General features: G+C 40.9%; 1 protein-coding gene across 8 annotated transcripts in view; it reads right to left on the reverse strand.

Annotated features, from left to right (window-relative positions):
- Window positions 1-26,500, reverse strand: part of ANKRD44 (ankyrin repeat domain 44) — a 132,542-nt gene that overhangs the window by 51,167 nt on the left and 54,875 nt on the right. For all 8 annotated transcript variants that reach the window (XM_069022060.1, XM_069022063.1, XM_069022059.1 and 5 more), the window contains exons 2-5: window positions 19,236-19,319; window positions 10,535-10,613; window positions 4,392-4,462; window positions 573-773 (exon numbers count right to left, since the gene is read on the reverse strand). In XM_069022060.1, coding sequence (XP_068878161.1) covers window positions 573-773; window positions 4,392-4,462; window positions 10,535-10,613; window positions 19,236-19,271 — 387 coding nt within the window. In that variant the 5' untranslated portion in view covers window positions 19,272-19,319. The remainder of the gene's footprint in view (window positions 1-572; window positions 774-4,391; window positions 4,463-10,534; window positions 10,614-19,235; window positions 19,320-26,500) is intronic.

Genomic DNA, 26,500 nt, shown 5'->3' on the forward strand with positions numbered 1-26,500 from the left:
AATGGGTAAATGAGGATCCTTAAATCCAGATCTGAAGACTAGTAAAACCTAGGAGGCAAAAATCTAGGGGCTTTATTTATAGAAGTTTTTTCATATAGTTAAATAATAATACTAGAAAGGTCTGCTTGTATAAGCAGGGAAAAACAGAAGCACATTTTCTGTAAGACCAATAGAAAAGCAGAGTGACTGGATCTCACACAGCTGCATGTTTCTTCAGTATGGAATGAATCCACCAGTTTTCCTTTCTTTCCATTCTGTCACTCTTAGTTTCACAGGCAGTCCAGCTCCAAAGAGCCAAGGACACCCAGAGCTGCTGGAAGTGGTGGCACAGCCAGCTCTCCAGGAGTGCTCGCACACCTCACTTGCACACTGGCTCCACACAGGTACCTTCCAGCCACTGCCTCTGGAAATGGGTAGGGAACCCATCCCACAGTTTGGGAAGCAGCCAAGTGACGGGAACCCTGGGGGTCAGGTTCACGGGGCTCAGTCCAGAGCCAGCCAGGGCAGGTCAGGAGCACGAAATGAGACGCCAAAGCAGCCGAGCGGCGCTGAGAGCGGCTCGCCGCGCTCACCTCGATGTGGCCGTTGAGGGCGGCGTGGTGCAGGGCCGTGCGCCCGCCGCGGTCCGACACGTTGACGCTGCTCAGCAGGGGGATGAGGATCTCCGCGCACTTCACCGCCTTGTTGGCGGCCGCCACGTGCAGCGGTGTCTGCCAGTTCTTGTCCCGGGCATTGACATCGGCCGAGTGCTTGATGAGCACCTGCACGGCTTCCTGCAATGGCAGAATGGCAGCACAGCCGTCACCCAGCAGCCTGGGTCACTGCACGGCCCCACGCCCGACGCCTCCGCCACGCTAACTGTGTGTGATGCCCACGCACAGCACAGGGGCCAGGAGGAGGCACAGAGAACAACATCCGTCCAAACCACCTCCCAGGCCCCCGGAATGGTACTGTCAATTGCAATGCCCCAGCACACATCACCTCTGCCGTCACTGGGAGCACTGGCCTCACCATCAAAATTTCCCAGGTGGATTTGAGGATGTCCTAAGCTGCCTATGCAGAGAGCCCATCCTGTTTGGTTGCTTAACCTTCAGTACCTCACAGCTGTGCTCTCAGTGAAGAAATGAACTCACTTGAGCCATTACTACCACTCCTGATGTGCTCAGCCTTGGCCAGCAGCGGGACAGTCCTGGAGCTGCCTGGCACTGGCTCTGTCAGACGTGGAGAAGCTTCTGGCAGTTTCTCTCAGAAGACACCCCCACTACCATACCCTTGCCACACAAACCCAATACACACTGCTACAGGAATCACTTACAAAATGAAAGCATGTCATTTTGTAATGGCAATAACAGCAAAGTGCTCCACATTTTATTTATAAACAGGAAAAAGGAAAAAAAAAAAAAGAATGTGTGAAAAGAAAATTTTAGCTTTGCAAAAACATGAGAATGCTGGTGTCCCCAACATAGCATTGGCATTCCTTTCCTCCCCAAGGGCTAAGCATAGGCCAGCGGTCTTGACTGCAATATCCATTCTGTCAGCCTGAGACCAAACAACATCTTTTAAGGTTAATTTTGTTGGTAAAAAGTAAATATTTCCCAGTGAGAAAATGTACTCTTCTCTCTTGAGAGTCTCTCTTGCTGGAGAATTCACAATCTGTTAATTTCTGCTTCTACTCATGCATCTGCCATTAAGCAAGTCAGATAAATTTTTTTCTCAAAATTTCATTTCTTTTCTTCTTCCTTTTCCCTCCCACAAACAAACAAAATACAGAGGAACTTCTGGGACACAGTAGCATTCAAGCAGCCTTGTCTGATAAATACAACTCACATCTGGTATGTGGGAGAACCCTAGTCCTACACAGTACCTTATTCTTTTTCCATAAACTGCAAAGTTTTCTGTTAAGCCCAGCCAAAATTTGATTAATGAATAACAAATGCATACAGAACGTTTAAATAGTACTTCTATATCTAGAATGGCCCAGGAGAGTGCCTGCAGTCTGTACCAACACTACATACATTACTAGGAGTTTTATGTCTTTGTCCTCAACTGATCTCAGCAATTTCATTTTCTACAGCCATCTCACAAACTGCCCTCTAACAGATTTGTTCAGTGAGTGACACTGCATCTCTTACAGCACCAATAATGATTTATGACTGTTGATGTCTCAATAGGATTTTGGTTTTAAAATTACAGGCCTACTATTTTAAGAGCCATTTAAATGTAATTCACTGGAGACCTACCCAGCTGGGACATGAAGTCAGCAGGAAAATTCATGCACTCTTAGTGAAAGAAAGAAAGAGTTAAAAGGAGAATTTTTAGAAGCAAATAATACAGACTGAATAACCAAAGCTAAAAAGACTTTAAAAGAAAAACTTCTACACATTTTTGTTTACATCTGCAGTCTGCTGCTCTATCACATCTGGGATCAAAAGTTAAAGTCCTTATGGGAAAGTTTTAATCCTGTTTTTTTGAGAGCATGAGCTTTCCCCTTTAATTAATACAGTTTCTCCATATGCATGTAGTGCTCAGCTGTGGTGTAAGCCTCTGCAGTCAGTGTCTCTAGCTATCCCAAATTATCACAGTGAAATCTCTTTTTCAAACTGTTTAAGTCTGGAAGCTGATAAATCCATTAACAGTCCTACGTAGACACACCGAAGGGTTGCTGATTTGTAAACAAACATTTAAATCCCTAAAGCCCCTGAAAAATCATTAAGACATAAGTAAAGAAGTGTTGATTCTTTTAATCAACATATAAAAGGGTTCAAGGAGAACTTCTGAATCCTGTGAAATCTTAGCAAAAGATTGGTAATAAAACTTAAAATTTGTCGGTGATCATTCTGAAACAACTGTGCTCACAAGAACTTCCAAAACTACACTGAGTCCTACTGGTCAACTTCTGGACCACTAATTCATCTCCTACTATCAGTGGGAACTCTGAATTCACCTACTGCTATCTATTTCTATCACTATCAAAGCTGCACATTTGTTCACTTGTGTAAGAAGGTAAAAAGTAGCACTGAAAGAGCCTCAAAAATGCTGAATCCTATTTCCAAATTGTTACCAAAAGCAGCAATTATAGTATAAATAACAAAGAAAAAAGGCCAGGAGAAGAAAGATGTATGTGTTTATAAAATATACCATGAAGAGGGATCAAAGGCTGGTACCTTCCCCTGCTGCCTCACTAATGCACCTGGGCACTCACTGAGAGGGACCAGAACTGCCAGCACACTTTCTCATTGTGCTTCAGCTGACAAAGAGTTAAAGATGAGACTCAAAGCCACAGAAAGACATATATTTTCTGTTAGGACTGTCACTGACGATAAAAATCATGTACTCTGACACATCCAAAAAAAAAAACCAACCCCAAGCACACTGCAATTCCCGCATCAGAAAGACTGTGGCTGTTTTTTAAGGTTTAAGTCTGATCTTTGTTTTCCAACATGGCTTTTTGTATTTTGCCTCATTACAGCATTCATAGTCTATCAGATATTCCTTTCAGAGGGTTTTAGTGGATGCCAGCAGCTGGGAAGCTCAGCCAGCAGCCAAACAATTCCCGAGTTCAGAAGCGAGCCCAGGATTCCTGCCTCCAGGCTTGGCAAGTGCTGGAGTGTTACAGAGGTGATTCAAGTCCATCAGGCTCTGGAAAACAGCCACCCTCTGTCTCTTTTACAATCCCTCCCCTCGTCCCCAGCAGCCAATTCAGTCTGTAGCTGGGCTCACTGTTAACTAAGTATTGGGAGGGTAAAAGTAGACAGGGAGGTCCACAATGGAAAGCCAAGAATAATGGTGCAGTTGAAAACACAGTAAAGCCCAAGCTGCATTCCTGGTAGTTATTGCTGCTCCTTTTTAAGATAGCAATGGAAGAGGTACAACATGATGCCAGAAGATTTCTATTTGTCAAGCAGAAGAAATATGGGCAAACCCTCCCTTACACATGAATCAAATGCATTAACAGAAAACCTAACGGATGCCTTGAAATGTAATTAACCAAAACAAACTATGTGGTAATGCATATTGGATCACATCCACATCCACTCCCTTCTGGCACACACACAGCATGCACACATCCACAGGGATTTACTCCTCTTTTTTCACCAGCTGAAGATGACATGGGCACTGTAAACCACTGTGGGCTCTATCCCATGTGGGTCCTGGTCACTACTCCCTATCACTTGCTATGATAATGTAAAGCAAGGTGGAAATCAAGCACATGAAGGCTCAAAAGCAGCTATAGGTAACTTGTAAACGCTGGCCTCCAGCTGCAGTGCCCTGCATGCAGGAAATGGCTCCCCTCTTCGCATCCCCATGCCACCTACCCCAGCTCTCCAGGGTTTGCTTTTCCCCCAGCATGTTGTTTATGTGTAAAAGCAGGGTGATCAAATCTTACTCACTTCACTTCTTGAAGCAACTGCTCGATGGAGAGGAGTCAGCCACATATTGTCCTTGGCATTAACACGAGCGCCTGCAAATAAACAGCAGAGGTTACATGCACGCCTTGGGTGTGACACTGAGAGCCTGGCCCAGCTGTTTCCTAGTAACCAGAGCTGAGTACTCTCAGTGCTCCCCGGGACTCTCCTGGCACCACGTTCACCTTGGAAATGCATTTCCAGATGTCAGATAGATAAAGTGTGATTTGGAAAGAAAGGAACCGCATAGATAGGACTATTATGAGGAATTGCTTTGTCTACAGGACACAAAAAAACCCCAAGATTTGTTGGAGGGATTACATATGTATGTGTGTACACATGTGTCTATGTAGATGCATTTTTTTAGATCACCTGATACAGCTGGGGGGAAGAAAAGCACCCTTTGCTCAAAGCACTGCAGACATAATGAAGGGAACTAGCCTGAGCAACCAGCTCCATCAGGCAGACCAATAAAAAATAACCACTTCCTTGCTTTGCAAATCCTGCTGGGATCAAGAAAACAGGACCAGGAAATGCTCAGGTTGGAGACAAAACTGGGCACTTACTACATGAAGTCCTGTGGGTGTTACTGAGCAAACAACAGAAGAGCAGGGATGAAGGAGACCACTCATCTGCCTCCTGTGCAGTTTAGTGCAAACAGGTGCTCTGACAAGGGCAGCTGGGCAAGAGGATGGATTTGGGCTGGCTTGCCAGAAAAAAGGATAAAGGAAGAGTATTTGACAACTGCAGTGGTTCTGGCTGACTGCAGACCCGAACATTTTTTTTAAAAAGGGATCCTGTACATTTGTGTGATCAAAAAGATTTGGTTGCAAGAAATATTAAAGCTTTTAACTGATGCGATACCTCAGGAAGGGAATCTAGTGATAAGGACTAGAGAAACTAATTTTTAAAAGGGCTTAACCTGAAAATATTGTACCTTACAGGTTTGCAGGTAGCAGTACTAGTCTGAGAAGAGTAGCACATGCAGAAAAAAATGTAGAGAAGCACAAGTGTCATGTGCACAGCCTGGGTGAGCCTCTGAACTTGATGAACAAAGGGATGCTTAAGCTTCATTTTGCACCATAACTTAAGTGCATTCAAAAGGCTGTAATTAATAAATCCCACTCTCTGAATCACCAGTACTTTCTGAGAGCTAATTCTCAGGAATATTAAGATGCTTGCCTGTGAATCACAGTGGTTATTGGGAATTGTGCTAAATAATCAGAGAGAAAACAAGTTCTTGCATATTTCCACAAGTCAGGATGCAGTTTTTTGGCTGAAGAAAAACAAAGCCACTTTCATAACTACTGCAACAATTAGAGGCAATCCTCCAAACTCACCTCAGAACCTGGTACCTGGTGGCACAACTGCCCTCTGGAAAAACATCCATTAGACAGTTTCAAAGAGTTTTCTAATTAATCTGTCTAAGCAAGGAAGCTTTTCCCTTCTTCTGTCTTCGTAAGAAGGCCATTACAGCTGACACATTAGCATCCTGCCCTTTGCCTGCACTGTGTGAGGCTCTAGAGACAAAGAAAACAACAACTTTGTCCACCATCAGGACTTCAAGGTACCTTCCATTATCCTGATTTGACCTGGTAGCTATCTTGAAGATGCAAACTGTTTATGTGAATTCCTAGCGACTGACAGCAAATACCTCTTTTGGGGTTGAGAAATTTGTTTGGTATTTGCCTTGGGGTTTTGCCTTATGTTCTTAACTAAGGTTTCTTTTGTTTTACCTCTACCCATTCACTAACTCCTACAAGCAGATGGTTACAAATCAGAAAGCCTAATATGTGGAGTAGCAAAGCATGACAAACATTATTCCTCAGTATTTAACAACTCCAGCAGCATTGGTGAGTACGAAGATGATGAGAAAACCTAGAGAAGTATCTCTATCAGTAGCTATTCATGCCCTTCACTGATCCACTTACCCTTTGAGAAACTGAAATAATTGCCAAGAAAGCAACTGAAGAAAATAGTAAAAGGAAAACAAGACTAGTATTAAGAAAATAACACACAGCACGCTATCAGCCTTTTCTTTCTCAGCTGTTTTCCACATCCCTTTGCCTCCTTGTGCCTCTTCATGTGAAACAGTGAAGTTGTTCTTAGGTATCTAATGCAGTGCATCAGCTGAATATGTTTGTGATTTCTGTTTGTTTCTCAGGAGCTACACAATTCAGCCATTGCCTGTTACAGAACCTGCTCTTGTCCATCTACTGAGATGCACGTCTTCTGAAGAGATGTTTCAAAACATTTCCTCTTGCCCATTTCCTTCACCAAAATTCAACTTCCTAGGTTCCCAGCAGTTCTTTGCAGGCAATGGTTAATGACAATGAAAAAACTTCACCAGCACTGATGCACTCCTTCATGGACAGAAAATATCTGTCGTTTTAAGGATGATCAAGCAGAGGCACTGGGAGAGCAATGCTCATGTTTTCAAAGGTGTCCTCTACAGTCCAGGAATTTGGAGGCCCATCCTGTGACAGCCCTGAGGACAGCCCTTTGAAAGCAGAGTAACACAGAAATCCAATTTTAAAGACTAAGTGCTCTAGAACATGCTCATACATCTAAAATGAGCTGTGTACAAACTCCAGAAGCTTAAATTTTCAAGACCATCCCACAACACATCCTCAAAGTCAACCGGAAATTCAGTGTCCCTCTCTTCACTCTGGACCATTAACCACATTTCAATGCACTTCCTACAATACTCCATGAATTAATCTGTGTGTCTATAAGGACAAAGAGGGCTACTAAACATTCCAACTGGTGTATATTGTGTCAATCATAGCACAATTTTCCTTGAAAATATAAGATGCTTTAAAGATTTCACTCTAAATCCTTTCAGGTAGCCACAGCACCCACCCATCCTATAAAATACCCACTTTAAAAAAAAAACAAAAGTTCTTCAGAGTAAAGCCTTTTCTCAGCCTCACCTTCTGCACCATGCTCTTGGGAGGGCTTGTACCCCTGAGCCTGAAGGAAAGGTTTAGCTGTAGGGATTTGCTTTGTGAGGCTGAAGTAGACAACATAACATATAATGTTACAGATAAAATCAACAGAGAGGAAACCTTCTGTACTCTACTTTTCTTTAATACGGCTGTTTTGTAATCTTTGCCATTTTTCACTCTCAAATTTTTCTGCCAGAAGAGGAAATAAATCTGCAACTGCCCCTGTTCTTTTGAGATCTGAAATAAACAACTTGATGCTGGCTTTCAGGAATAAAGTTAACATCTCTTTATCATAACCAAAGCACAGTTTTCCATCCAGCACATCTGCCAAATCCACGTCTCTAGATTCCACAGTCGAAATCTCCAATATTAGGGATAGTCAATGGAGGAAGAAAACTCTACTCTTTAACCTATTAATGTCATTATTTATGTGTACCTTTCCAATTTCTCCTGTAAGACACAGCAATAGGCCCACCAAAATGTCAGGACAACTTCTTGGAGAGAAGCTCAGAGTCTTCTGAAATAGTAAAGCACGGTAATATTGCCAAGATGGGAAGCGCCTTGGTGAGGAACAAGGGGTAAGGGACTGAGCTTAAACATGATCCCCTCAGGCACCAGCACAAAGCCCAGGATGGAGAGAGGCACGAGCACAAATGGGAATGGAGCTTTCATTTGCCCAGTTGTTCTTGCACATCCATGGCTGTGGAATCATAGAGATTCCTTCTGTGAGATGGCTACCCTGCTCCTTCTCCTTTCTGACAGAAAGGAGGTGAAGAAGTGCTCAAAGCTCCCTACTTTCATGTAGCCTGGAAAAACAAAACCTCACAGCACACTTCCCCAGTTTGAACCATATGATTATGGATCAGACCTTTGAGCTGGTATAAACCTATCTGGCTCTGACATTTAATGGGCCATGGTGACTCACACCAGTGGAGGGATCTGGCACTCTCTCTCCTGTTATCAATTCCAAACAGACTCCATTTCACTGGCTACCTAGAAAGCCATTCCTGGTCTGTCTCCAACTACCTGGGCAGAAATTTTATTCATTAGACACTATATTTATTTGTGCCACCACCAGTTTATAGACCACAAATCTCAGGTGTGTATTTAGTTTAATTTCTCTCCTGTACAAAATGAAATCCTCCTAGCTTCTACTCATGCTGAGAATATTTCTTGACACCAACAGCAAGCATTTGTGTGCTTTCTCTCTGTGAAAACACCGTCTCATTCTAAAGTCAGACGACAAAGTTTTTCTGCTTATGTAACTAAGTGTTATGTTCAGATTAATATTTTATGACACACTTTTACTACCACCAGTTACTGACTGAAGAGGTGAAGCAAAGGAAGATGCTGCACTTGTCTTTGCAGCCTAGTTCATGGAGAGATCACAGTCACAAAGAGGTGCTTATAACAACTCATAAACCTGCTCCTCCAAGGCCCAGAAACCTCCAAACCTGCTCTTGGATACAAGTACTCATGCTCATCATGAGTAATGATACTTCAGATATTAAAGGACAATGAATAAGTAGAATATAAAGCACTAATTTTGACTCATGCTGAGCTAGTTGGGAAAGATCCACACAGTCCCTGCAGAATGAACCCCAGCACAGTCCCACTGACACAAAGTTCCGTTTTTAACAGCCTACACTGTACGTGTTTCACACTCACTTGGATATATAAAAACTCCCCAAGATGCATCACCTACATTTTATGCTGTTGATCAGACAAATCCTATAGCCCATGGATGACATTTTGGCAGTGAGGAATCACTTGTGCTGTTGCTTGCAAAACTTGAAAAAATACATTGCTCCTGCAGTCTCCTCACACCACAATGGAACAGCAGTATGTGACAAACAACACACTCTGCAAGAACATATGCACAGGTTAAATTTATTATTATTTCCTCCCAAGGAAGAAAATCATGTTTGCATTTAGCACACTGAAAACCCACCCAAGCATAACCTGTCAGCAGAGCAGTGCTCATTTCAACCATTCTGCAGCCATCAGGGGTAGAGCAGAAAGATCTGATGTGTGATGTTTGTCCAGCTACATGTCCAGCTTACCCTCACTAAGCAATTAAGCAACCCAAAATTCCCCCAAAATGAACAGAGGAAACACATAGCTACAGCAAACTGCGTTCTCATTTTCTGCCTTCTCCAGGTCTGGCTAGACTGGTGAGCCAAAGAAATTTGTTTGAGTGGTCTGCATGCACCCATCAACAGCCTGATCTGACTTTGAAATTGGCTGGGGCTCTAAGCAGGAGGCTGGATCAGGTCATTTCTAGAAATACCTCCCAGCCTGAATTATTCTAGGATTCAAGGTTGGAAATTAGAAGGTGCCTTGTAATCACAGGGTTGAGAATTCTGAAATAACTGGAAAAAAAAAAAAAAAGAATTCATTTGAAGAAGCAGTCTAAAAATTCGTGAAACCAATTGTGTAGCAAAGTTGCTTGCAAGGGGTGAGACGTTTGTACCATAAGGATCCTTTCAGTCCCACATTCTTAAATCCCCATAAGCTTTACTCTTACAGTTCTCCAGCTTAAAAAAACACTGCCTTTGAAATCTGCAAGCACATCCAGGAGTCTGCCATGAATTATGCTCGCTTCTTGAGAGATGACTGCTTTATGCTTTGTTCTGACATATTTTGAACATGTTTTCTGTCACTACAACAGTTGGGAAACATTTTTTTTTATTTCTTTTGTTTAGATACTTCCTACTGCACAGTTTCTAATATCCAAATAAACTTCCTGACTCTTAGAAACATGCCTCTAATGTAAATAGCACTTACAATTCATTTAAACTAATTTATAATTTTTTTGCTATTATTCCATAATTTTCGCTTAACAGGAATTCTTGGCTTGTACTCCAGGATGTGAACCCCCATTTCAAACATGTACTACAGCAAATTTCTGAATCACAAATACTGTCAGTTTGAATGCTTTATAAGTGGTTAATAGCTAGTTACTTTGTTTATTAATTCTGCTCAGTCACAGGATGTGTTTTACAATTGTATCACCAAATTTACATGTATTTTCTAAGCTTGCAACAAATGCAACCAGCTCTGTGAAACTCAGAAATAGGCAATGCCCAAAACTCCCTCATGTATGGTTTGTTGGGTATTCCTTGTAGCTTCAAAATTAGCTGATTTACCAGTTAATAGCAGTGAGGGACTGTACCTTACCTGACAAAATGAGAAGCTCAATGATGTCTGCATCCCCCAGAAATGATGCAACGTGAAGAGGGGTCCTTTTCTCGGCATCCTACAAAACCACAGATTGTCCAGTCATAAAACATGGTCAGTAAGTGCAGGCATTGGTGTTAAAGAGCAAAGGATTTGTAAACATTTATTTTTCTGTGTGCATTTCTGTTTATAATTAGAAATGCAATCTCAGCCAGTGAAAGAACAGAATCCAAGATCTCAACAACACATTTCCTCCCAGTAATCCCCTATTTTTTATCACTGGTTTCCACCCCACCATGCAGAGACATTGCCTTTACTCAGATATCCTATTTAGAGGCAGATGAAATCAAATCTAAAACGAGCAAAGAGAGCATCTTTGGGTCTCCTTTAGAAACATTTTCCACTCTTAAGTATCACAGCAACATAATCCAGATGCTTCTGGATATCAGACTTGGCAATGCAGCTTGCAACAGTACAACACCAGAGTCTTCAGCAGGATATGTCAGGAGAATGGTTTGGAACCACACACAAGGTCAAGGTGCAAACTCCTCTTTGTCTACAAAGATTCTTGTACACCAGTTAGCCTGGATATCTACAGCAGCCCAAAAGAGTCATGTACACCTTGGCTGACCCTTAAACATAAATTATTATCAGTCAAATCTGTCTTTAAAGTTAGAAGAATTGCTAGTGATCATATATATGACTTCTGAAATATGTCTACTTTTATTTGATTTCTGTAATTTTCCAAATGAGGGAGTCCATTTTAAAGATTTTCTTTTTTAATTTCAAGGGCTATAAATACAGTGTTCACAAAAAACCTTTATTTTACTGCTTTATTCAGCTGATTCCAGAACACAGGCCTTTAAAAGAAACTGCTAAATATTACAATATGGGCAATAACAATCACAAGAACTGCTGATACTGCTCATTGTGCTATTTGATCCCTGTTTCCAACCTAAATGCATTTCGTTTTGGTTTCTTAACCACAAAAATAAGTTCTAAGAGACCTTATCCATCAAACTTATTGCAACCTACTAGCATTAAATATTTTAAGCTGGTAACAAATTCAACACGTCTTGCAAACAATACCAACAGTGAAATCCTACCAATATTTACACTCTGTCCCTGAAACAGATCTCTGAGCCTGTCATGAAAAATATCACTTTAACATGCCCAAGTGGTCATCAACAATAAGCTATTCTGGAATATCTTCAAAGTATGCTATAAATGTGGACAAGTCTGTGCAGCAGAACCATTTGTCATGGGAATGTTGAAAATTGTTTTCCAGCACTGAGAAGCAGAGAGCCACTGATCACCAGAATCATATATATTTAATTTTTATATTTGTATGTATTTTTAGACATACATAATGTATGTACTCCTCAAATTCTGCTGCATTGGGTTTTGATCTTTACATATTGGGCATGTACATGAAACACTCAGAAGACTGGTTATAAAAATCCTAATAGTCACAGGTCAGAGGGGAAGTTCTCTTACAGACTTTTACCTGCTCACATGGTAGGCAAATTAAAAGAATATTAAGCAGTGCCCATGCAGCAGTGTTCACTCAGGAACCACTATCACAAGGTACTTTCATATGATCAGTTCCTAACAGCACAGATCAGCTTCTACAGGCTACATACGTGCATAGGAGACCTTCCATAGTTTCCATATTCCCTATCCTAAGGCTACCCATGGTAAAAAACATACTGACTGACCAAACATATATACAACAATACAACCAGTTGGTTTGGGGTTTCTTTTTTAGTTTGTTGGTATTAATGCATGAAGCTCTCTGTAGTACAACACAGTATTTCTAATAGCCATTGTACCTATCAGTGCAACACAGCCAAGCTTGGCAAAAGCAAAGCAGTTTGAAGTTGAATGCTAATGATACAAGACCAAGCAGTTTTCTATATCATGGAACCAAGGCTACTCACTGCTTTGTTGACTATAAGCAGTTTTCTGTATTAAACTGTATATCTGATGCAAATTTGATAACTGAGAGAGGAAAGGACATGAAACAGAAAATTTTATCCTTCTGTAGCAGGAATAACACTCTGTAAGCTTTCTAAGCTTTCAGTTTTTAAAATCAATACAAAATCCTATCATCTTGAGAGCGAATCAAGTTTTCAGAGAAAGATGGATTTAGTCACAAAACTTAAGCTTTATTTCTCCAAGAGGAAAAAGTCCTAAAATTTCTCAATTTATCACAACCAGGCACAAATCAGAGTTCACTTGCACATAGGCAACATTTTCAGGATTCTGGCAGGGAGAAATCGACACACTACACCCGCAGCTGAGCCCGCGGTTGAGCAACTCAGTGGAGGAACATCCTCGAGTTCCTGTTTAGACTGTGCACAGCACTGATACTGAAACAGAGGAACTGAGGCTTCTGCCTGTCTGCCCCACCACTGTCATTGTGTCCCCCTCAGAGCCGTGTTCCCTCACAGCCACACCTCCTCACTCTCTGGCTGGGCGCCCAACCCGCACCCCAAAATCCGCTCAGCTCTAGACATCCTCGTCCCATGGTGCTGGTAACAGGAGCACTGAAGTAAATCAATAATGGTCTAAAGACTGGAGCCTATACACAGAGAGAGGGATAAAATTTGTCATTCCAAGGAAAGGCTTGGCAGAACCCCAAACCTCAACATACATTATCAAGGCAAGGAAAGTAAGCAGAGGAAGAGATGATAACAGAATTACAAAAAGCATTAAGACAAATAATCAGACCTGCTTCAAGTGCAGTTCTCAGAAGAACAGTCAGTAAGAGACAGTAGATAAGCTATAAACAATGGCTAGAAAATCATGCCAAGATGAGATAAACTCTCTTTCCAGTACCTAAAGGGGGCCTACAAGAGAGCTGGAGAGGGACTTTTTACAAGGGAGTGTAGTGCTAGGACAAGGGGAAATGGTTTCAAGCTGTTAAGAGGGCAAGTTTAGATTAGATACTGAGAATAAATTCTTTACTGTGAAGGTGGTGAGGTACTGACACAGAGTGTCCAGAGAAGCTGTGGATGCCCCATCCCTGCAAGTGTTCAGGGCCAGGTTGGATGGAGCTTTGAGCAACCTGGTCTAGCAAAAGGTGAAAGGTGTCCCTCATGGCAGGAGGTTGGAATGAGATGATCTTTAAGGTCACTCTCAACCCAGAGCATTCTGTAATTCTATGAAAACTGTATTAGCAGCCTATATTAGTTCACAGAAAAGATGATGCTGCAGGTTAACATTGTCTAAAAAAAATTTTTTTTTTTTAACAGATAAAAGAAACTAAGAATCTAACAGCCAGGCAATCAGGAACAGAAGGCCTCAGCAAGAAAAACACTCAACACATGCTTAAACTGTTCAAGTGATTACAGTGGCACTGATAAGGCCCCCATAGGCTTAAAATTAGACTAGTCCTTAAGTGCTTTATTGGATCAGAGCCTTGGGGTACAGGAAGATTAGCAGAACAGTGAGCTGAATTAATCATATCAGCACATGTAAAATATTCAGGTACATTAAGGAAAGGGCCTACATTTTCTCCTCAACACAGCCTATATCTCAAGGGAGATAATGGATTTGAATTTCAATATCAACTGCAACTGCTCAGATCAGGTGATGCTTAGGACAGAGTTATTTACTATTAAAATGTAAATGCAACTGCTGCAGAAAATAAATGAATGTACCCTTTCTTTGTCACCAAACTGACTGAGAAGCTAACAGGAATAGTTGGAGTTTGCAGAAGGAGTTTAATGCACCACAGAAACTGAGTTACTGAAGCCTTTGGACTCCCACCACCTTCAAAATGTGGCTGGGTGGCAGAATAAAGCACATGAATGGTTATGACTTCCACTGATCAAGTCTAACCAAAATAATGACAGAAACAAGCCTCCTGCTCATTCACTCCATACACAGTTGTTACATCTGAGTATACCTCATTTAAATAGCACAACCATTAAAAAAAAAATTCAGATACAAGTTGACTTCAGAAAAATTAAATATTAGGAACTGGTAGGAGCTACTGAGGAGGCCAAAAGCATATGAGCACCTACTTCTTGGGCTATTTACAACCATTCAGAGCCAAAAGCTGATGGTGTACTAAGAAAATCTCTGCTGCTTCAAGGATTTCCTCCTCTTCATACATTCTTTTATTAAAGCCTGTATTTCACAGAGCAAATTGAAATGTTTGAATGTGAGCACCACTGGTGAAGGTGAAAGCCAAGCTGTGTAACTTATGCCTTGTGCTCTTTCTTCTGCATGGTAATAATCAAGCATAGAAATTCCCATCTGAAAATGCAGATCCTGGTTTCAGCACCTCTCATTTCACAGTCTTCAGTTTAGCCTCAGAAACAAAGATTTTTCTGGACTGACTCTTAAATTGCCAAGTGCTCATGAGGTAGAAGAGGTAAATACTTAGATCTTCTAGAACATGAAAAATTATCTTCTCTCTCCCCCCTCATCTAACACTTGCCTTCCATGAGGCTGACAGTGACTTTTATGCTAGAAAAGCGTAACTTTAAAAATTAATTACTAATTCCAGATTGAGACCATAGAAACTGTTATCCTAAAGAACAGAAATATTCTGATGCTTATGGGTATTCAGTGTAAGACTCAAAAGATAGACTTAAATAACTCCTTCATTTTTATAAATACAATTTTGACTTTGGATGGGGGGTGCTAAGGCATGGGAGCATACATCACTCAGGATGGGAAAAGATTCAGAAAATTCAAGTATTTCAGGCTGATATTGCTGCCTTTGAAGAAAATAATGCAGTTACAGCCAAACCCTGCCCTGAGACTTTAATGGTCTATACATCCTTAACTGTCTCAAACTGATAACATGAGTCACCAGCACAGATATATATAACACAGCAACCATTACTACACTAGCATGCTGTTGCAAAGCAACCCAGAATATTTCAGACTCTGTCTCTCCAGCAGAATCATCTTCACAGTTCAAAAACTTTCTTTATAAAATATTTTTTTAAAAAAATCTAAGCCAAAAAAATATTTAATCTAAATAAAAGTCATGCTAGTTAACTTGCATTGCAAACATCAGTGTAATTTCATGTTCAAATGTCTTACATAATGGAGAATTGTTCATAGTTTCTGTAAAAAAAAATTTTCCATCACTTCCCACTTAAATAAACAGCATATTAAACAGCACTATGAGAGGCTAAATACCCAGTGGAAGTCAGCTATTACCTGGCACCAAACTGTCAGTCTGTGTCAAAGCAGAAGCCTTCCAAAGTTCTTGACTAAATCCTCCAGAAGACTTTCCAGCACAGCAAAACCACGTCTAGAAGAGGAGCATTTACTTCCAGGATAGCTCTATTCTCCTGCAAGGCTCCAGATTCCAAAAAGGTAATCACTGTTCCTTGGATGAGCTGAGGTAAGGGTCTGGTGTTCCAGGATTCCTGAAATATCACCATTACAGCCTCTCCTAGTCCAAAGTCAGGCATGTCACTCTGAACTGAACAACAAGCTGGTTTCCACTTCAGCTATCCCAAACATGCAAAGCCTTTCAGACTCACAGTCCTAAACATGTGCACACTTTTACCCTCAAACACTCACAGCACCTCCAAAAACATGCTTAGCAATAGTACAGGAATATATAGAACTTGTGTGCGTGTGTGAAAACCTGGATGAAGCCTGAATCCTCCTGACAAAGGCAGTCCTGAAAATCTATGCCTTTCCAAGCAGGATAATGAGAAAAAAAGTAATAAACAGCACACATATATGTGTCTCCATAATTACTTCCTTCCTGCCCTCCTTATCTCATAATAAACCACCCCCTAAATAATGGTCCTGCATGTGTGGCCCTGCAATCTCTGCTGGTGCTGCTGCCTGACACTCTGCAGCTAGAAACAGGGTTCTATCCAAGAGAAAACACAGCATTAGAGGATAAAAAATAAAAACAGAGAATGAAATCACTTGCAAATAACACATCAGTTATTGGGAAGAATACTGGAGAGTTTTTTTGACCTTTTTGTTTGACTTTGGATGTCTTAAAGGGAAACTAAACAAGAAGACTGAGAGGAAAATGGAAATTTCACAGGAAGGATTTTGATTTGTAACATTTAACATAAGAACTGGACTTTACAGACTTAAGCACATGTATTATGAATCCCAAATAAGAAGGGGTTACAACTGCATGCAGATTAGCCCCTAGATTCTGGGAGTCATTCTCTCCCACTCTTCCCTAAATAAAAACAGCGCCCCAAAAAATCCCCATCTACATACACATAGCATGATCACCCTGCTACTTCTGAATGTACCAATCAGCAAGTGTAGAAGATGTCTACCTACAACTAATCTGGCAGTCTGGATTGTCCAAGTGACATCACAAATGTCCTGAAAAAACAGGCTGCTGAATGCTGCCCACAGGCAGACCACACTTCCCATGGACACAGTGTGGATTCAGTACCCAGGGGTAGGGAATTGCTCATTGCCAGTGAAGTATAACAGAGTCCGTGCCCTCAGGATGCACAAGTAGCATTGCATGCCCCCAGAGCACAGGTAGGGACTGGAGAGGTCAAAGTGACAATTACGGTGGCAGAATGAACTAAAACCACACTTGTAATCCAAGCAGATTTCACTTTGTTGCAAAATAGAAGTCACAGTTAGAGCAGTATCCAGAAGGTAGCCATTTCCATCAACAAACACATCCTTGGCTTGGGAAGTTACTAATTATTTTAGCAGACCAAAAAAAAAAAGAGTAATACTCTAAACTTCTGACTTCCTCCAAACTCTTTCCTGAGATTAATTTTCTCTTGGGAAGTATGCACATGCATTCCTAATTTTGTGTTGTTTCTCCATGCACTTTTTCTTCTGTCTTCCAAATACTTCTCTTGATGGACATTAAAAAACACCAATTTTTTAAACTTCAAAAATTCCCAAAGCTTGCTGCAAAACCAGAATTTTATTTTGTATCCCTGTCCTACCTATATTTGAACTATTCCACTGTTAACACAGCCAACCAAAATGATCAACAAAGGACAAATCTCTGCCAAACAGTGTCAGAGTTTCCTCTCATGTGAGCAACCAAACACTAACATGGAAGTAATTAAAAACACCCTTAAAATAGAAACATAAGCATGCGATGCAAATTGCCAGCTCACAGCACAATGAGGGGGAATTCTTTTCATCTTTCTTTAGTGATATTTTAAGCAATTGACACTTCCCTGCAGTCACTATTCAGAACACAATCTTCAGAGTTTGTGTTGACCAATATTTTTCTAATTCTCTGTCAAAGAACAGCTTTGCATTTTTCTCCTGACAAAAAAGCTGTTCAGGCAAAGCATTCTTGGGTGGATTTTGAGCATTGTAAATAATATTCTGGGCAAAACCATTCAATGACCTTTTCTATTTAGTACTAGGGTACTCATCTGCAAAACACATATTCTTCATCTAATCTTGCACCTGACAGCTTGAGAGCATCTCCCTAGCAACCATCCCTAACACACTTGCAGCCAAAGGATAGAAGAACATTGGAGCAGGCCACAAAAACCTTGTACACGAAATGCTATTTTGAAAATCCAGTGTGAAATACAGAGGAAATTTTAGGACTATGGTGTTCATCTAGTTTGCTGAAGGGGTTTTGTTTGGTTGGGTTTGGTTTTTTCCTTTGGTTTATTAAGATCATCAGCAAAAAACAATGAAGGAGAAAACTCAAGGGAGATGATTCTTTAAAGAAGCACTTTTAGGAACTTTGAAGAAAGCAATCAGGTACTGATAATCACAGGGAAAGTTTAACATCAAGGTCCTGGATCAGATTTAAAACAGCAGCAAGTCTTTTTCCTTCTACTGGACAGCAAACGGGGTGGAGCCCCAGTCAGCCAGATCTGAAGGATCACCTGTCCAGTTCCTTTTGGCAGCTCTGAACCAGACACTTGGACCCCACTACCTGCAAAAGCTGCAGTGCCAAGACTATACCAGACCAGCTCCTGGAGTCAGCGATGAATAAACTGATGGTTTTACGTCACAGAAAGACATGAAGAAAAGGAAGGTTCATTCTAAAGTCCAGGAAACACCTGGGAATCATCATTCTGCTCCTGCTTTCTATTCTCACCACTTTGAGAGGCCACAGATCGTAGTCAGGACTGGCAGGACTTGTTTCTAAGAGTACAGATTTAAGTTAAAATCAAAGAAGGGCGAAAAAACACCCCAATTTCTGCAAAAAAGACCAAGTTGAAATGGAGATTTTTTTCACTGCCAAAGCACTCAACTACTACTTTTTTACAGCTGCTTACCATTCTGGATAGAATAAGCCTGTCTGCAAAACAGTAATTCCTTTGTGGGCAAATTGTGGCCAAGATTCTGCTTCCTTACTCTCACTGCTGAGAATTATAGTGAAGCTTTAGTTCAAGTAGAGTCAAATGCATAACAGCTCCTGATCTGCAAAGACTCTTCATAAAAGGAAACCCTACAGAGAGTAAAAATATGCAATTTTCAGCTGTTTTCATTCATTTTCTCAGTAAGAGAAAAAACAATGTCCCTGACTGACCTTCACATTTGGAATAATTACCATACACTTAGAAAATTTAAAGTCACCTGCTAGAGACAATTATATATCAGACTCCTAATTAGGATATCACTGAAGCCCCAAATCTCTAACTTCCCAATAATTTCCATTCTGTTATGAGTTAATTACTGAGGACATTTTTAATACTATCATTGCCACAGTCCATAAGCATGGTACACAACATGCGAAGTCACATACCAAGGCGTTGACATCCTCAGTTTTGTAGATCAACATCCGTATCTCTTCTGGATCACCACTGAAAATCGCCTGGACCAGTGGCGGCTGGAAAAAGAAAACAGAAGAAGCAGCATTACAGGTTTGTTTACTTTCTGTTTAAACTGAGAGCATTTTTCTCCTGCTAACATCTGCTAAAGCTGCCCAGAGACATGGTGTGACCCCAGCACCAAACCACCAGGAGTATCTCATCAGTAAGAGCTATCAGTTTTCTCGAGGATAAACTGAAATCATGAGCATGCTTGTACTATAATGAGCGTGTGTGTGCACAAGCAGGGACCCCTATTAGAATGGCAACTTTTGTCAACAACACACAATTAGCCCAGATGTTCTCCCTGGCATGTAAGGGGAAAACTAATTACATCAGATAGTGCTGCATGCTTGCTCTTGGCACAGATTAATGGTCATGCAATGCACATTTAGAAACAGAACATTATGCAGATAATGAATTTCTGGGCAATTACTAAACAACTTGTATTTTTTTACTGAATAAATACGCCATGAGCACAGTTAATTTTAACCACCCAAGAAGCGAAATAATGATCTTATTGTCTCAAGTCTGTTATTATGCTATTAAGAATCAGAATGCAGAAATAAATAATCAGGCCCACAGGAGAAACAATGTGCCGTGCTCGCTCCTCTCAGGAGGGAGCTCTCCATGTGCTCACCGCTCCGCTACTCGGCCAGAGCTGGTGACTTCAGTCCTTCCGACCACCTTGGCAGCAAATATCTGAGTTAGTAACCAAGCTGGCAGCACACTGTACCAAAAGAAGGTAAACCTTGCTGCTGAAGACTCAGGAAAAGAAGGGGACAATTCACAATGATCCCTCTATCCCATAAAGCACATAGTTGAAACAGGTCCCACTTTCACCAGCACCCTCCTCAAGGCAGTGTGTGCTCCCCTCAGTCTCGCTCCCCATAATCTCACTCCTTGTTGCCTCCCGGTCTTACTGGCAACAAAGAGCCTGTGGTGCCATGCAATCACCAGAATCTAAAATAATCCTGTAAAATGGAAGCATGCATGACTACTTAAGCACATAAAACCACAAAAGTTCTTGAGGTTCTACAGAACTTAACTCTCTTGTAAACAGACTATCCCAAAACTCACAAAACAGGCTGAAAGAAGAAAAGACATTTTCTGCCTATCTTTTCTTATTCAAATGTGGAAAATACATTTCTAAGTCAACGGTGTCTATTTTAAGACATATTAATCCCTTATGTCCTTGAAAAACATTCATACTGGAATTTCATTCTTGCCACTCTTTCAAAAGTGAAAAGAACTAAAGCAGCATCTTTCATCACAACGGTCTACATCTTACATATTGTAGTGGATGATTGAAAAAGAAAGGAAAAAAAATTGCATTTCACTTGAACCATTTAGCATGCTTCCTTCCCAGCCCATGTCAGAATGGGCAGAGAATATTCCCCACCAGAGGATGCAAACACCAGACCCAAGTCTGTTCCCTTCTCTCCTAAAACTAACAGCTATGAAGAATCAGTGAATGTTTATGAAATTACGATGCTCACACCAAAATATTTGCATTTCACATGAATTTATCATAATATTTAAATAGAAAAAAAAATTAACAGGAAAGCAGAGAACTCTTCAATTTCAAGCTGAATGGCAACACAACCCAGTGGCCAAGAAACGGATACCTCCAGCAGCTCAGATTATTCCCTGAACCTATTTGCAGATATGCCCAGCACCCAACGAAAAGTATTAGCCAGGCTCTGGTGAAATTTAAGGTTAGACCTCAGACAGAGGTAAGAGAGAAAAAAATTCAATCTTCAGATCTTTTAGATTTCTTTTTTTTAAAGATCAAATGCTGTTACAGATTACTTTTTTCCTCTATAACAGAGAGTAAAGCACTGTGAATCATTACATTAAAAATGGAGGAAGGTCTACAATAAGACACTTTGACCCTTCTTCTCTCTGCCAGAAATCTGAATCAGACACTTGGTTTTACAGGAAACGTTTGACCTTTCTAATTAACTTCAGCTATTTAAGACAGAAAGCAGATTGAGAATAACATTGTGTTCCCTAGACCTGTAACATACAGAAGATCCTCGTCTCAATCTTTGTCCACCACACCATGGTCATATCGTGGGGAGCTTAGATCAAACCCCAGTGTTTATCACGCCTCTGAAGCAGTTTGTAACTCCCACCACTGATACACAACCTTTGCTGACAGGAGAAAGTTGCCAAATACCCATTTCAAAGGTCTCATCATTCAGACCTTTTTCCCCTGTAAGATTTAGTATTTATAAATTAATAAAATGTAAAACGATAAAATGTATGTTGTATATGCTAAGTTGTAGCAGCAAGAGACAGAGATAATGGAGAATGATCAGAGCCTGCAAACTGGAAAGAAGAGATAAAAACAGTACAGGTTAATAACCACCTTGAGTCACAGCTGTGCAGCCTGCTCCAGCTGGCCATTTTTCTAACTCACTATGTCATTATTTTACTTTATTTTCAGAGGTATTAGTTTTGAAATGAGAAGGCATTATTGTTGAGGCAATTTTATTACATATTGAGACCTGTGAGATGTGCAGTCATGTATAGTGACCTGTTCAGGAAATACATGTCAGAACTATGTTGCAGCATTACTGCTGCAGGTTGAGGTCAGAGCTGAGAACGTGCATCCGCATCCATCAGCACAATGGAAAAAGTAGTGCTCCACTCAGCAGCTGACAGTGATGGAAAGGGGCTTGTGCAGTTACGTACACACTGATGATGGATGCCCAGTGACCTGAACAGATTACTTTTTTGATCTTCAGTGATAACCATATTCATGCATGAATGACTTCAAACAACCTTTTTTTTAAAACTTTAATTCCTGAAGGGTAGATAACGATCCTTCTTAATTATCAAAGGATAGTGTATTTTTGGAAATAATTCCTAAAACTTATGATATCATTAATGGGTTATTTCATTAACAGAAATATTTTGCTTTAAAAGTCTTCAAATTCAAAAGTTGTTAAACTCTTATAATGAAGGGGAAAAAAGCACGAGCACAGAGCAAATTATGTATAACTATTATTAGAATTAAGCAAGGGTGCAGGGTTTTGGAATGATGAACAACTGTTTCATCAGCTCAGCTCTCTGCAGCTTCCAAATTCTTAAAGAGAATTTCAGTTGGGAGTGTTCACATTTTTTTCTGAAAATAAACTCCAGCAGCTAACAAAAACCTTTCCATGTTACCTCTTCTACACAGTTACTATGATAAGTATGAAACTTATTAACAAGTTTTATTAGAGTGTTCTTTACTTTGTGCTGTAACAACCATTTTAGTAAAGATAAAATTGTGTCTGCAGATTCCTTCCAGTGTGGCAACATATTGCTATCTTTACTGAATGTGAAGCAATCACAAGCTGGACTTCAACCCACCAGGTAAAATTAACTTGTTGAACTGAAGGCACAATGATTATTTCAGCAAGAGAGCTTAAACCCACATGGAAGAATGTCCTGTGGATCAGCTGGATTCCACAGAGCCAACAAGCCATTCCAAGAGAAAAAGTTCCAACACTGGGAAATTCTCCTCTATAGATCTAACTATTACCAAGGGGCACTGGCAAGTCTCTGACTCCAGATGAGATGAAGCATTTAAGTGGATTGTCTCAAGTATCATTTTAATTACTATGTCCAAAGCAGGTGTTGAACCTCCTAGCAAAGTTAGTATTTTTGTTGAGTAGCGAGTAACTGTGACATATGTCGAATGTTTTGCCTTGATTTTAGATATCCTGACTCACTAACAAGGACTTATTTAAGCCAGATTTTTGTTTGACAGGAGGTAGAGGCAGACAGGGAAAGGATGATCAACTCCCATGCCCATCTGATATAACAGACTACCATTTGTTCCTGTGAGTGAAGTTATATATTGATGCTTTATTAGTTCTAATTGCATTACATCAAGTTCCTGGACTAAACGCTTGGATATGTCCATGTATTCATGTAACTAGCAAGACAATGTAGCAAGACACACAATCATTTCAAAGTGGTATTGATTCTGACAGTGTTTTGCCAAACACCTCTTGTTTTTCTGAAGGTATTCCTGGTAATCAAGATTACAAGGTTGTTTGCAATGTCACATCACATACATCTATTTCCTTCCACTGGTCAAAGCAAAAAGGCTACTCCTCCTCCTAATTTTAGTTTAGGACTTTCTCCCTCTGAATATACAGCACACGAATATCTGAAATGCTGTTTTAGCTTACAAGTCTGTATTAGTGAACAGCAATTAACTGGATTTCTCTCAATTCTTAGAGTGCATTTCCCTGATGCTTAGTATTTATACAGTTCCATGTACAGAAATTACTCAATACTGATAATTTTTAACAGGCCTTGCAGTCTATTTCCCTTGCATCAGGGGTTAGCCTTTTACTGTGTTTTATGAATGAATTGCTGGGTAAATACAAAAAGAAGTTCGCTCTTAATTTGTTAATTCAAAGGGTGCATTCCTGTTGTAGGAATTTCTATATACTGGCTTCTGACAGAAAAGTACTTTCACAGAGCTGGTATTTGGAGAATAATGCCCTTGGATGGCTGCTAAGAGGTGTTCCAGAGCAATTACAGATTTTTAATGAGTGACTCCTAAGGAACACTTGTCCAAGCTACTGCAAGGCCAGTGGGGAGAATCAAATCTGTAAATAGGGTGTACTGGTTCCCTGGAAGCACTGTGACAAACTAACAGCATTGTTAAGTGTGTAAATGCACTTAGGACATTCATACTGAGCAGATCAATAAATACTCTGTATGCTGCAACATTTCAAATAAGGCAGAGAAAAAAGTTTTCAATTAATTTCATTCTGTCTTATTATGTCCTTCCATTTATTGCAGACTAGCCCAGTGATTGAAGGATTGCACATCAATCCTCTGCAGCAAGGACAGCATGCATGCCTACACAGTGCTATTTATTTCAATTTGTTCCACTGTGTTCCAATGCTCAAGGACCAACAAACTTATGTGACACACAGAGGTATTCAAAAAACCACAAGTCAACACTCCCAAAACTAAAAAAAAAACTCAGTGTGACAGTGGCACTTCCAAGCTGAGAGATCTTTATGCTGTTTTTAGGCCAGCATTTAAAGGATGCAACTGTGCTCTGACACTTTCCCTGGACCAATGGCTTTCTAACTCGCTGCCATGCTGTGCTCTAAGTTGCTTAGAGGGATGTAATGGGCATTTAAGTGTTATCGAAAGAAGTGTTGGTTTTCCTGTAATGGCCCCCATTTCTATCCATGTCATTTATAACAGCTTCTCCAAAGCCTCAGGCTGTGTTTGTCCTTCAGACCGTAAAAAGGACTTCACGTCAACAGCAAAGGGCACACAGGAGCAGTGGAGAATTGATCACTGCTTCATTTGCTGTTATGCTCTCCTGAGAATAGGTAAAAAATGATCTATAAACTCTAAATAGAGCATATTTTTAGCTTCAGTAGCAACTTTGTACGTAACTTTTAAAAGAAAGAAGAGCTGGAGGGGGGTGTCTGCCTTTGCCTGGACAACACAAGGCCACAGCCAAAAGCCTCTCCCTCCAATGCTTTCATTCAAATGATGAATGGCAACTTCATCAAAACACCAGAAAATGCTCAGTGACCAAATGGAAAATACCCCAGCGCACACCTGTGGTTCCCAGTATGGTCTAACCCTTAGGGACACGTATTGGATGGCACCCAGGGCATCAGGAGAAGATGTCTGCAAGGACAATCAGTGTGGTACAAACAATGTTAAGTGTGCTTGGTGCTTTTTCCCCTCTCAGGAAGGCAGAAGAGGTTCCTAAGTAATTGCTCACAAATATCTGAATAATTCATGCAATGCTAACATGGTCCGTAGGTAGTTCCCACTTAGGCATGCACTCAGCCTTTCCCACAGTGGCTTCCCAAGCAAAGACTTGAACATTTACAGAAATATTTGGTGCAGAATTAGTTGGAATACAGCGATTCTAACATGATCACCAGATATTGTCATTGCTGATAACACTACAAAAACCTGAGTTTAATGGCTGGTGTACCTTGCTAACTACATGACAATCACAGACAGCTACAGAAACAGAGCAGCTCCAACCTTGCTCTGCTGGACAGCCAGGCAGCTGGTGCAGACTGCAAAGCCTCGGGGCAGCATGGCCTAGGGTAGGACTTGCATCCCATCCCCCCAGCTGAATTCTGCTGAGTGCCTGGTATCCGCTACTGACCAGGTTCGGAGGCTGGAATTACAGCCCACCAAAACACCCTTCTGCACCTTCTGGATGGGAAAAATCACATCCTCAGCTTTAGGTGAACAAGTACATTTTCCAAGACTCCAAGTTCCCTAATGATGTACAATAGCTGTAATGAAGGAGGAAGGGAAAAGTATGATGACTGGAAAAGGGTTGAAGTAGTAGCAGTAGAGATGTCTGAAATAAGATTGTCTGATGATAAGCTGACAAACACCTTCCATTAGGATCTTGTTTTGAACATTGCTTACACTAGGTTTGGAAAAGAATGACCTGAACTGCTTAGAGCATGGCTCAACCCTGAAAAGGGAGCAGGGCTGTCACAACACATCCTGCATCACCTGCTTTTAAATGATGTTCCCTCCAATACCAGCTAAGCCTTTGCAAAAACAAACTGGGCTTGGGATTGGAAACCCAGGCTGCGCTCCCACAGGCTTCTGGCTCTCTGCTCCCACTCACCAAAGCCCTGATGGCTTTTGCTTACACCCCACCTACAAAACTCCCTGTCTCTGGCCAGATAAAGAACACAATAGATCTGATTCTATAATTAAACATAATCACAGATAATCATTTAGTAAGTGATGTGCAAACCAGACTACACTTCACTACACTTTCCTGGAAGCACACACCTTGTGAAGTAACAAGAATAAACCAGCTAAATCCCAGCCTCCCCACTGCTCCCTGCATGGTCCTCTCTGTGCTCAGCCTTTTCCCCTCTCCTACTTGCCTTTTCCTAGAGATTTAAACCTTTCTCTCTCTCTGCTGCCCCATTTCCACGCTGCTGGAGTAGGGGAGCTGGAGTTCTTGGGTGATGCACACTTTAACACCTTTAATTGTAAATACACACTACCAAATAAACACTTGTATTTTGAGAAAGTGAGAAGGAAAGAAAGAAAACAACATATTGAGACAGCTGAAACTTTAACACAACATTCATTTAGTCAAGCTTTCACAATACTTAAAAAGGAAAACAGTCAGGACTGACCCTGCTTGTGCAATGGTGGACCCAGCCCAGAA

This window comes from Aphelocoma coerulescens, chromosome 7 (genome assembly GCF_041296385.1).
Source record: "Aphelocoma coerulescens isolate FSJ_1873_10779 chromosome 7, UR_Acoe_1.0, whole genome shotgun sequence".
Classification (NCBI taxonomy): Eukaryota; Metazoa; Chordata; class Aves; order Passeriformes; family Corvidae; genus Aphelocoma; species Aphelocoma coerulescens.